Source organism: Scomber scombrus, chromosome 13 (assembly GCF_963691925.1).
Source record: "Scomber scombrus chromosome 13, fScoSco1.1, whole genome shotgun sequence".
NCBI classification, from domain to species: domain Eukaryota; kingdom Metazoa; phylum Chordata; class Actinopteri; order Scombriformes; family Scombridae; genus Scomber; species Scomber scombrus.
Genome location: NC_084982.1, coordinates 15,241,626 through 15,251,723, shown reverse-complemented (window position 1 = coordinate 15,251,723; position 10,098 = coordinate 15,241,626). Strand labels below are relative to the sequence as shown.

Here is a 10,098-nt window from a genome sequence, read left to right as displayed (position 1 = left end):
AGCTTCAAATAGGCCCACTTCAGTTTATCTGCAACCTGTCGCCATCATGAGGCTATGCCGACTAACCTAAAATGGGTATACATTTGATTACCCCAACTCTCAGTGAACCAAAATCTCCACACATAACATTTAACTCTGTCCAGTTGATGCGCTTTATTTTGACTGACCTCAAGCCACCTGTATGCATCAAGTATATCAAAAAACTCTTGAATAATTAATGAACAGTAGTTATTCAATATGCGTTTTCATTGACCTCAAAATGCCTCTTGGTAATTAGATGGAGAATGCTTCGTGACAGATTGAAGCTAATTGGTTTCAGGCCTCCAAATGAAACCAGTGGAAGATATGAAGAGCACTGTCAGTGTCAACAAAGGACAAATACACCATTGATTTTGACATATTTTTAAAACATCTAATTCCATTAAATGCAATTAAATTAATTATCATGTTGTTTTGAATTTTACACTAAGCAAGAAATATTTCTGAAGCCTGAATATGACTGATGAATAAACTAAAGCGAGGCGTAATACAGTGTTTTTGCTCTCACCAGGGTCCTCCCTCTCTGAATATTGTCTGTGTTTTGAAATTGATTATTGTGAGTAGACTACAAACAAATTGTAACCCAATCTATGCCACCCTGTCACAAGCGTGATAAAATAAAGACAAGCAGATCTTTACAAATGTCAAGAGCAGAGGCAGAAGATTTAGTACAAAACGAGAAGTTAGTATGTCCATTTTGTTTCTGCCAAGGCACAGCTGTCTGTACTGCTAAACATTTGTTTTTCAGAAAAAGATACTTGTCAACACAGTCAAGAGTAAAGAGAGCGTAAAGTCAGACTCATATGGATGTATCTATCTATTTATCCACTCTTTTAAAAGTTTTTGTGAATTCTGAATTGTCATTTCTGAGGCAGATGGTTATTCAAAAGCATCACTCTTTGCTCCATAGCTCAGTTTCTGTCAACTTTTTGCAACACTGACTAACCAAGCAAAGGCAGGTAGAATGATTAAAGCAGTACATTAATTTATCAGTGAATTTGAAATAGCATGTTCTTTCGTCTTGAACATACCTGCATACGTAGTGATCACAGTTCAGTATCTGCACCCTCCTATGGGACCAACTCACTCACAGCCCTTACAGTAAGTGCTCATAACTAATGCTGGCTGCTGCCGCCTCTTACAGACTACAGGATTAGATCTTGGTCATTCAGGGCGTTGGCAAGGAAAAAGTTGATGATGAGGCGCTGCTAACATTGTTTCTTCAATAGATTGTTTTTCTTTTTTTTTTTACCTATAGGGCTGCCAGGCTACACTCTGTGGCTACAGCCTAGATAGAAAGCAAACAACATTCTCTAATTGACAGCAATCTAATAATGATGTTGACAGTCATGCAAACAGGAAGTTGTCTGAGCTTGAGTGTGGGCTAATAATTGCTGCCATGCCCATTAACTACTGCAATATACTATAGCCCATGGTTTGTACTAGGGACTTAATCTATATGAACTAGATGAGATCAATCACCCATTTTTCCAACACTTAGTATCATAAAAAGACATTTAAAAATATATTACATATAAGTCATATGGCATAATATATGAGGGCTACATCAAATTGTCATGTGTGAAACCCCTCAGGCACAGTTCTTGAAATTCAAGGACATTAAATATGTTGGTAAAATGAAGACCATCCATTCCAAACAGACACACTGGAAAGCAGTTATTATATTATGTAAAGTTTAAAGGCTTAGATAGATAGATAGATAGATAGATAGATAGATAGATAGATAGATAGATAGATAGATAGATAGATAGATAGATAGATAGATAGATAGATTACAATTTTCCCCACCACAGACTTCCATGAATAATTTACAGAAATAAATAAACTTTTCGAATCAATGTGTTTTGATACAAACTACTCAGGACACAACTTCAGCAGATTCTATACAACTCACCATTAGTTTTCCATCCTCGACAGGTGAAGATTACTCGAGAAAATGTGGTGAAAGAGCTTTAGTTTGTGTAGAAAATGTTACTTTAAAATAATTATGTCCGTCTTCTTCTGATCCTCCCTGCGCAGAGCTGGTAATTTCCACGATTTCAACAGGAAACTCTGCGAGAGAGTGTGAGAGTGTTTCATCCGATCCCGTGCAGCTGAGTCTTGTCGGACTACTGGACTGCTAAACTTCCGGATGTTCCTGAGTACCAAAAGAGGGGGCAGAGATGCCACAATGCCTGCTTGTGGTGGACTTGATCGTGCGTAATTGCCAGGAATAGTACATATTTTTTCTGAAACTAAAAGCTCAAGCAACAACTATGAATGACATCGTCTTTTGAATGTGTGTGTGTGTGTGTGTGTGTGTGTGTGTGTGTGTGTGTGTGTGTGTGTGTGTGTGTGTGTTGTGTGTATGTGAGAGAGAGAGAGAGAGAGAGAGAGAGAGAGAGAGAGAGAGAGAGAGAGAGAGAGAGAGAGAGAGAGAGAGAGAGAGAGATAGTTTGTAGGAGTCTAGATCAAACATCTGGCCACAGGGCAATCGTTGACCTAGCTGAACCCTGACCAACAGTTATCCAGAAAACAACACAATATAAATAATACAACCAAACGGCGGCGTAAGGAGGTCACATGTAATGCTGTTTTGTTTTGTTTGTTTTGTATTTATTGTATTATTTGTACACGAGCAATAATTCATTTTGTAAAGTCAGGTGGGTGAGTTACAGTAAATAAGTGTGATTCAGGATCGCTGTAAGTTTGATGCCACCTAGTGGCTACAGACCTCATGTTGATATTTATTTAAATAAACACAAATATGCATAGAAAAAGTAGCAAAATGCGAGGCAAAAATACAAAAGTGTGTTGTTAGATCATTATATAAACTTAAGAAAAAGTAAAAAATGAATAATTTTTAAGTGTTTGTTTGTATTCTCATTTAGTGCTGAAGTGCACCTCTCCCCGATGTTCTGAATAGCATTTTATTCAATAGCAATTTATTTACAGGATTTATGTTTTTCTTCCAGGTGACAAAAGAAAGACATGACAGTATTGGTACATGACCTCCTAACATATACTGTAGGCCCATGCACCTTGTGTTTAGAGTGAAGATATAGAAATAAAACTTGTTTGGAAGAAAACATGAATGGCTTTAGTCCTATTTAGAACATAGAGTAGTGATGCTCTTAAGCATCTTGTGGCCGCAATATTATAACAACAAACAATTTTAAAAGAATTTAAAAAATCTCTATGCCAAACCTTTTTCACCTGTTAAAAAAAGTACTTTAGAAAAATGTATCCTGGTTAAACATAATTTAGATTAGACTTACAAAATAAATCACCAGCTTTTTTTCCACTTGCTGCTTCAGACTTCCCCAATAAAATATTTATTTGCTTAAAATTAAACTTCTCAGCAACTTCAAGAAAAAACTGAAATTAACCTCTCACAAGAATTATCATAATTGTTAGCGTGAAAATAATTCCTTTTTTTCTTACTGTAGCCTACATTGTATAGCTCCAATACCTTCCCTTTTCTTCCCTCTACCCTGAACAAATGGTTCTTTTTATTATTCGGCTTTAAACTTTAATCCTTTTATTAATCATTTAATTCCAGATTTCCGTGCATGTGTCAATACATATTTGGTACCAAGTTTGGAAATGAGTTGAAATAAAAAATAAAACATTAAAAAAAAGCCTGTGTTACACAGTGCAAGAATTATAGGTCATGCGTTTCAAAAAGTCAGTGTTGTATTAGTGATACTTTGATGTATGTCAATGCATTATGAAGGACAAGGAGTTCACTCAGGATACAACCTGCTGGGGGCGCTGCGATGTTTTGAAAGGCTTTAGTTTAGTTACATAGAGAGACTTTTAACAGAGAGGTAGAGAATAAACACTGAAGAGAAACCTGGACAAAGAGAAACCAAATTGGCAACAAGCAGGTACTCAAAATGGCTCAGGAGGTAGGTTCAAAATGTTTATCTTGTACAGTAGGCTTGAAGTGACAGACTGATAGATTTTTTGTTTGTTATGACTGCTTTGTTTTCTTGTTTTCCAGCTTAACAGTGAACAAGGGACCACATTAATTCCTGCAGAAAAAGTTGCAAGGGAGTCAAGAAGTTCAATGATATCTGCTTCTTTTAATTTTATTAATTCCATTATAGGATCTGGAATCATAGGTAGGGTTAAATGCTCACTCCATTACAGTCTGTTGCCTTTTACAAAACCTAAATCATTAAATTATATGAGACTGATTAGATTAATTAAATTAAACCATGGGTTATTTTGTTACATGCTTTTAATTCTGTTATGATTATGTTCAACAATCAGTTTCAGTTGTTATTTTTGCTGCAAGTATAGAAGCTTTAATAGCAGTGAAGCCCTGCAGTGTTAAACCCCTCTCATCATATGACTAGCGCCTGTTGACCCCCATCCTCCCTTTTAACTCTTTCATTCTCAAAAATGTCCTGAGTCATTGCTCAAACTACACAAAACAGCAGCACAGATTGTTTCAGGCTCCATATTATTATTATTGTTATAATTTATAATTTATAATTTTATTATTATTATTATTATTATTTATTTTTTATTTTTTTTATTTTTTACATGTATAAGGGAATTCTACAGTAATTGTATCTATCCTGTCTTTAGGTGCGTAAACTAATTATAAACAGTCACTTGTGTCAGCATGGCACAGAAACTATAAATCTCAAAAGTCTGTAATCTGACTTTTTTTAACAAGACAGATAAATAATCTCAGTTTCTTTCAAGATTGTTTACAAGTCTAAGTGGAGCTATTGAAAATATCAATATAGTGTTCACTGTAGAGATAGATACAGGTTTTTGCATCAGATGTCTAACTTTAAACAGAAATAGAGTATGAAAATGAAGTTTGGCATTTCTTTTTATCTGAAGAGCTCAATGTGGTAAGACATCATCGCTACTAAAAAGTAGGCTTAGCGTCTCTAACATGAAACTTACCTTGTCTTAATTGTCTGCTACTTTGTGCTGTGTAACTGCTGCTGAAATTCACCTACAATGTTTATTCATGTTTACTTATTTATTTAAAACCAGGTTTACCATATGCATTGAACCAGGCGGGGCTCCCCTTTGGCTTCCTGCTTTTGATAGTTGTTGCATTCATCACAGGTGGGTATACACTGTCGGTGCCATTAAAACTACGGAGACATGAATTTATCAGATAAATAATATTATATTTTGCTTTTTATGGCAGACTATTCAATCATACTATTAATCAAAGGAGGGAACCTGTCAGGGACAAACAGTTATCAGTCACTGGTACAAAGCACATTTGGTTTCCCTGGATTCCTCATTTTATCTGGACTGCAGTTCCTTTACCCTTTCATTGGTAAGCTGTTTAAAGATAGTAAAATATTCAACTTGAAGTTATAAGCTTTGGTATGTTTTATCAAATTTCCAATGGGGATTGAAACATTATTGTATTTTCTATTCTAGTCTTGCTGCTGCTTCAGTTCTTGTTAATGAGCCAAACCTTTGTTTTCTTCCTCAGCTATGATTAGCTACAACATCACAACAGGTGACACAATGACCAAAGTATTTCAGAGAATACCTGGAGGTACGCAGCCTATCATCAGAGGTGGAATGATGCTAACAGCTCTTTCCCCTTTGATTAAAACCATGTGTGCAATACAATGTAGCTCCTTAAAGGAAACATGCATTACATGTAAAATATTCCAGTGCTTCAACTTAGTAATTAATGTGATGTCTCATATTATCTTTGCAGTTGGTCCAGATCACATACTTGCAGAGCGTCACTTTGTTATCTTGCTGTCAACCCTTTTATTCACACTGCCTCTCTCACTTTATCGAAACATCGAGAAACTTGGGAAGGTAAGTCTGTTTCTTGCACAGTTTGCAGTGTCATTTGGTGATGTATAGCTTCTTGTAAAACATCCATGTGTGTTACCAGGTGTCCTTCCTGTCAATGGTGCTGACATTTATCATCCTCATCATTGTAATCATCAGAGCAGCTACCTTTGGCCCACAAATGTATGAATGCACATTCTGCAGTTTGCTAATCTTAATTTTCAACCACTGAGTTCATTTAAATTATTACCAAATAATTACTAGTTACTAATTACTAAATAAGTACTAACCATAATTATGTGGTTCTGTGTACCTTGATGACTGAACATGAATGTCACTCTCTAGCCCTCCTACAGAGAATGCATGGGCATTTGCAAAGTGGAATGCAATTCAGGCAGTTGGTGTAATGTCTTTTGGTGAGTTTTTCTGCATGACGCTGATGGTGGAGGTGCCTTGAACTCTTTTTAGAGAGAACCTACAGACTGGAGACAAACTAAAGGAAAAGCCAACATAAAGTATCTTAGTAATGTGTTGGGCCACTACGTCCTGCCAGAACAGCTTAAATGCACCTTGGCATTGATTCTGCAAGTCTCTGAAGTCTACTGGAGGGATGAACACCATTCTTCCAAAACACATACCCTCACTTGGTGTTTTGGTGATGTCGATGGCGAGTGTTGTCTAACACATCAGTCCAAAATCTCTCACAGGGGTTTAATTATGTCTTATCCTTATATGATATAACTGATATAACTTTAGTCTCTGTTCCTATTGAAACAGCAGCAAGGTGACTGAAGTTCCTGTAATCCGTCTCCCAACAATGAACCCTCTTTCAAAGTCACTTAGAACTTTTCGTCTTGCCATCTTGATACAAAATCAATATCAACCTGCTCAGTATTTTTATTCATGCCACAGAGCATGACTGGATGTTAATTGCTTAATTGTACCATGCAGCGCACCTGTGTAGAAGCATCTGCATTTGTTATGTCTCTCCACTCATTTATTGAGGTTTTCCTTTAATTTATCACCAGTCTGTATGTCACCAAATAGTCTGTAGTGCTGACAAAAATTTAAGCCAAGATGACCGCCAAATACACTTTGATACATCATCATATGCATGCATATTATTTATATTAAAGCCCCTGTGGGTAGAGTTTTTGTGTGATGAAAGCATCTTTCAAATTATGATGGCAGAAGTTGTGTTTGTTAAGAAAAAGTCAGAGAAATAAATCCCAATTTAAATTAGTGCAGGTCAAATCTTTTGGAGGGTAGGAGTTGACAAAGGTGTATGGGGGCAAGTGATCATTATATCACTTGAGAACTTTACCATTAGATCACTTGCAGTAACAAAGATTTTTAACTTTGTCTTTTGGTTTCATGGCCTGTGCATTTAGTTAAGTGTTTAAAGTCTCTCAAATCAACATACTATAATGTGAAGACCGTTCGTCTGTCAGCTTGTTTTGGAGTTTTTCTGCCCCCTACTGACACAAAATCAATTTATACAGCTTTAGGTAAATGTCTTTACTGTTAATTGATCCCATCATGGGGACAAAGCCCACAGCTTTCATTTATTGACTATAAAGCATAAGATATGCAGTACAGCATTAATGTCAGGAGATCTGGACTATTAATTTAATGAATGCTCTCTCTAAACACTCTAAAGCATCTCAAATAATGTGTGCTGTCATCTGCTGTCATCCCCCTCTGACTGAGACTCTTAGGGCGTGGAGAGCTGGGTTTTCACCACTCCATCAAAGCCTTTATGAACATAGTGTTGAACATTATGGCCTTGAATTGAGTTCCCTGGTGGAAATAACTATGATAATGTGGTTGGCTCTTTTGTGCATGCTGTGGGAAAAAAATGCAGCCTGAACTAAGGCAGGCATGGAACTATGGTAGCTTCTTAGTCTAACAGGGGATAGATTCAATTTACAACTGAAGAAGAGAACTACAAAGCAGGAGTATATACAGTATAAATAGTTCCTTGAGTCCTGATAATCTAGGCTCCAGTGCTTGTGTATTCAACATCTAAAATGTTTTAAGTTTGAGTTCAAGCAAAGGAGTAAAACAATATTTAAACTGTGGTTATGGGGTTTTCATGTAAATGCAGCAATATTTTTCAATATTTTTATTCGGTATGATAATGCAACTCTGATGTTCTGCCACTGTGTGTCTCTTTAGCCTTTATATGCCACCACAACAGCTTTCTGATCTATGGCTCTCTGGAGCAGCCCACACTAACCAACTGGTCACGAGTCACCCACATCTCTGTAGGCTCTGCACTAATAATCAGTGCCGTATTCGCTGTTGCAGGCTATGCCACCTTCACTGGGTACACACAAGGTATCAGTACAAATGCACAGAATATGATAAGCTTTGTGCTACATACCTCTTGGTTTTTTTTATAATTACATTTTTTTTTTATTTTTAGGAGATATATTTGAGAACTACTGCAGAAATGATAACCTGGCAACATTTGGTCGTTTCTGTTTTGGCCTCAGCATAATAACCACATTTCCACTGGAGTGTTTTGTTACACGAGAGGTAAGTACTGTTATAAAAATTAGGATTATACTGTAATTCAGATGTTTTAATTCATACAATGTGTGTATGTGTGTGTTCCTGTTTTTACACATTTGTTTTAATACTTTCTGTCTCAACGGTTTGCTGAGACTGGCAGAAACAGAGTTCAACTCTATGTGTGATGGAGGAGTCACTTTTTGAACTCCTGTTTGTCTACTGATTAAGGGAATATGTTTGCCAACTGTTGAGAGACCGTTATGATGCTGTCTATGGAACTATCTATCAGTTATGGGAGGCGACTGAGGCAACCCAGGTAGAGAACAGCATAAAACCTATCTGACAACGCTCCATGAGGAGCCTTTTCTATTGTAACTCTGTCTGTTGCATTGGTAAACGCTCTGCTTGTACAAGCTAAAGAAATTCAACTTAAAGTTTGATATTTCAAATCCAGTTTTCTTTATTAAATGTAATCATTAATTTCTTATAACAAGTACAGTAATACTTATGACATATAGAGTATAGACATATGTAAACAGTTAAATGTTTACATATGTAAGGGAAAGTGGTATCCTTAGAGTTTGAGCTTGACTCTTAGTTGTATTTTTGGGCTTTGCATTAACAAGAACAAGAACATTTGGCACATAACATTAATTGCTCCTGCAGAGTTGCTCAGTGAGTAACAATGCAAAATCAGCTGCAGTACTTGTTCATTATGTCTTCCTCAGGTGTTTGTATGTGTTACCCTCTGCCAACTTGCAAATATGAGGCTAATTTGAATAGTCTTTCCATTAGCAGAAAATGCATAAATTAAATACGTTTGCATATTCTTGTTTATCTTCCCAGGTGGTATCCAATGTCCTCTGCTGTAGGGACCTTTCAAAAGCCCAACATGTGGCCATAACCTTGCTCATAGTTGCAGTCTGTACATCAATATCTTTGGCCTATGACTGTCTGGGAATTGTTTTGGAGCTGAATGTAAGTCATACCTACAAGACCAGACTGCTGTTTGTATGTAGTGGTCTTGGCCATAAAAATAAAATGTATTTAATTGTGTTCAGTTTTAGTTTAGTTTATGTTTTTTTTAACCTTAATGATGCTCTCTTTGTCCTACCATCCAGGGTGTTTTGTGTGCCACACCGCTGATCTTCATCATCCCATCTGCGTGTTACCTCAAACTCTCCGTGGGCCGTTGGTTCCAGAGAGAAAACTTGATGCCCACCATTTTGATATTCCTTGGCTTGTTTGTCATGGTCACTGGTTTGATCATGACTGGCCTCTACCACCAAGACTGTTCACACGGTGTGGAGATGTTCTACTGTGCGGATGCCAACATCTCTGGCACTGTACCACCTGTATAAAAAGAAGATCTACCCAAATAATTATTTGTATTGAGAGATACAAATGCATGTGGACACCCCTGCCAGATACTGTACTTTTAGTATTCTGGGGCTTTTTAAAAATGTTTTGGACAGTTTAAGGGCTATCTTAAAGCTACAGCATTCAACGTAGATTTTGGGCCAGGCCTTATCGTCCATATGAGCCCAACCTCACTGATGCTCGTGTGGCAGAATGGGAGAAAATTTTTGAGCCAGGTTCCAGAATCTTTTGAAAAGACTTCTCAAAAGACTGGAGGCTGGTAGTATATTTGCCCCTGGGTTTGGTGCTTTAAGAATCATAAATGGGTGTAATGTGTTGGTGCTCCACGTTTGATTATATTGTACATGGAAATGTTTAATTTGTATT

At 36.8% G+C, this 10,098-nt stretch overlaps 1 protein-coding gene across 1 annotated transcript; it reads left to right on the top strand.

The window, feature by feature from the left end:
- The first annotated feature begins 3,938 nt into the window (after positions 1-3,938).
- Positions 3,939-9,713, top strand: slc38a11 (solute carrier family 38 member 11). Its single transcript, XM_062431295.1, has 12 exons — positions 3,939-3,950; positions 4,040-4,166; positions 5,062-5,136; positions 5,222-5,356; positions 5,519-5,584; positions 5,753-5,859; positions 5,939-6,018; positions 6,181-6,251; positions 8,014-8,175; positions 8,264-8,376; positions 9,199-9,330; positions 9,474-9,713. The coding sequence occupies exons 1-12, from the start codon at positions 3,939-3,941 to the stop codon at positions 9,711-9,713; spliced, it is 1,320 nt and encodes a 439-aa protein (XP_062287279.1).
- Positions 9,714-10,098: the final 385 nt, after the last annotated feature.

Excerpts from the sequence above, each read along its gene's own strand:
- slc38a11 (XM_062431295.1), top strand. Across the intron at positions 5,357-5,518 it reads GTTCCTTTACCCTTTCATTG|CTATGATTAGCTACAACATC; the intron begins GTAAGCTGTTTA and ends TTTCTTCCTCAG. Across the intron at positions 5,585-5,752 it reads ATTTCAGAGAATACCTGGAG|TTGGTCCAGATCACATACTT; the intron begins GTACGCAGCCTA and ends TTATCTTTGCAG.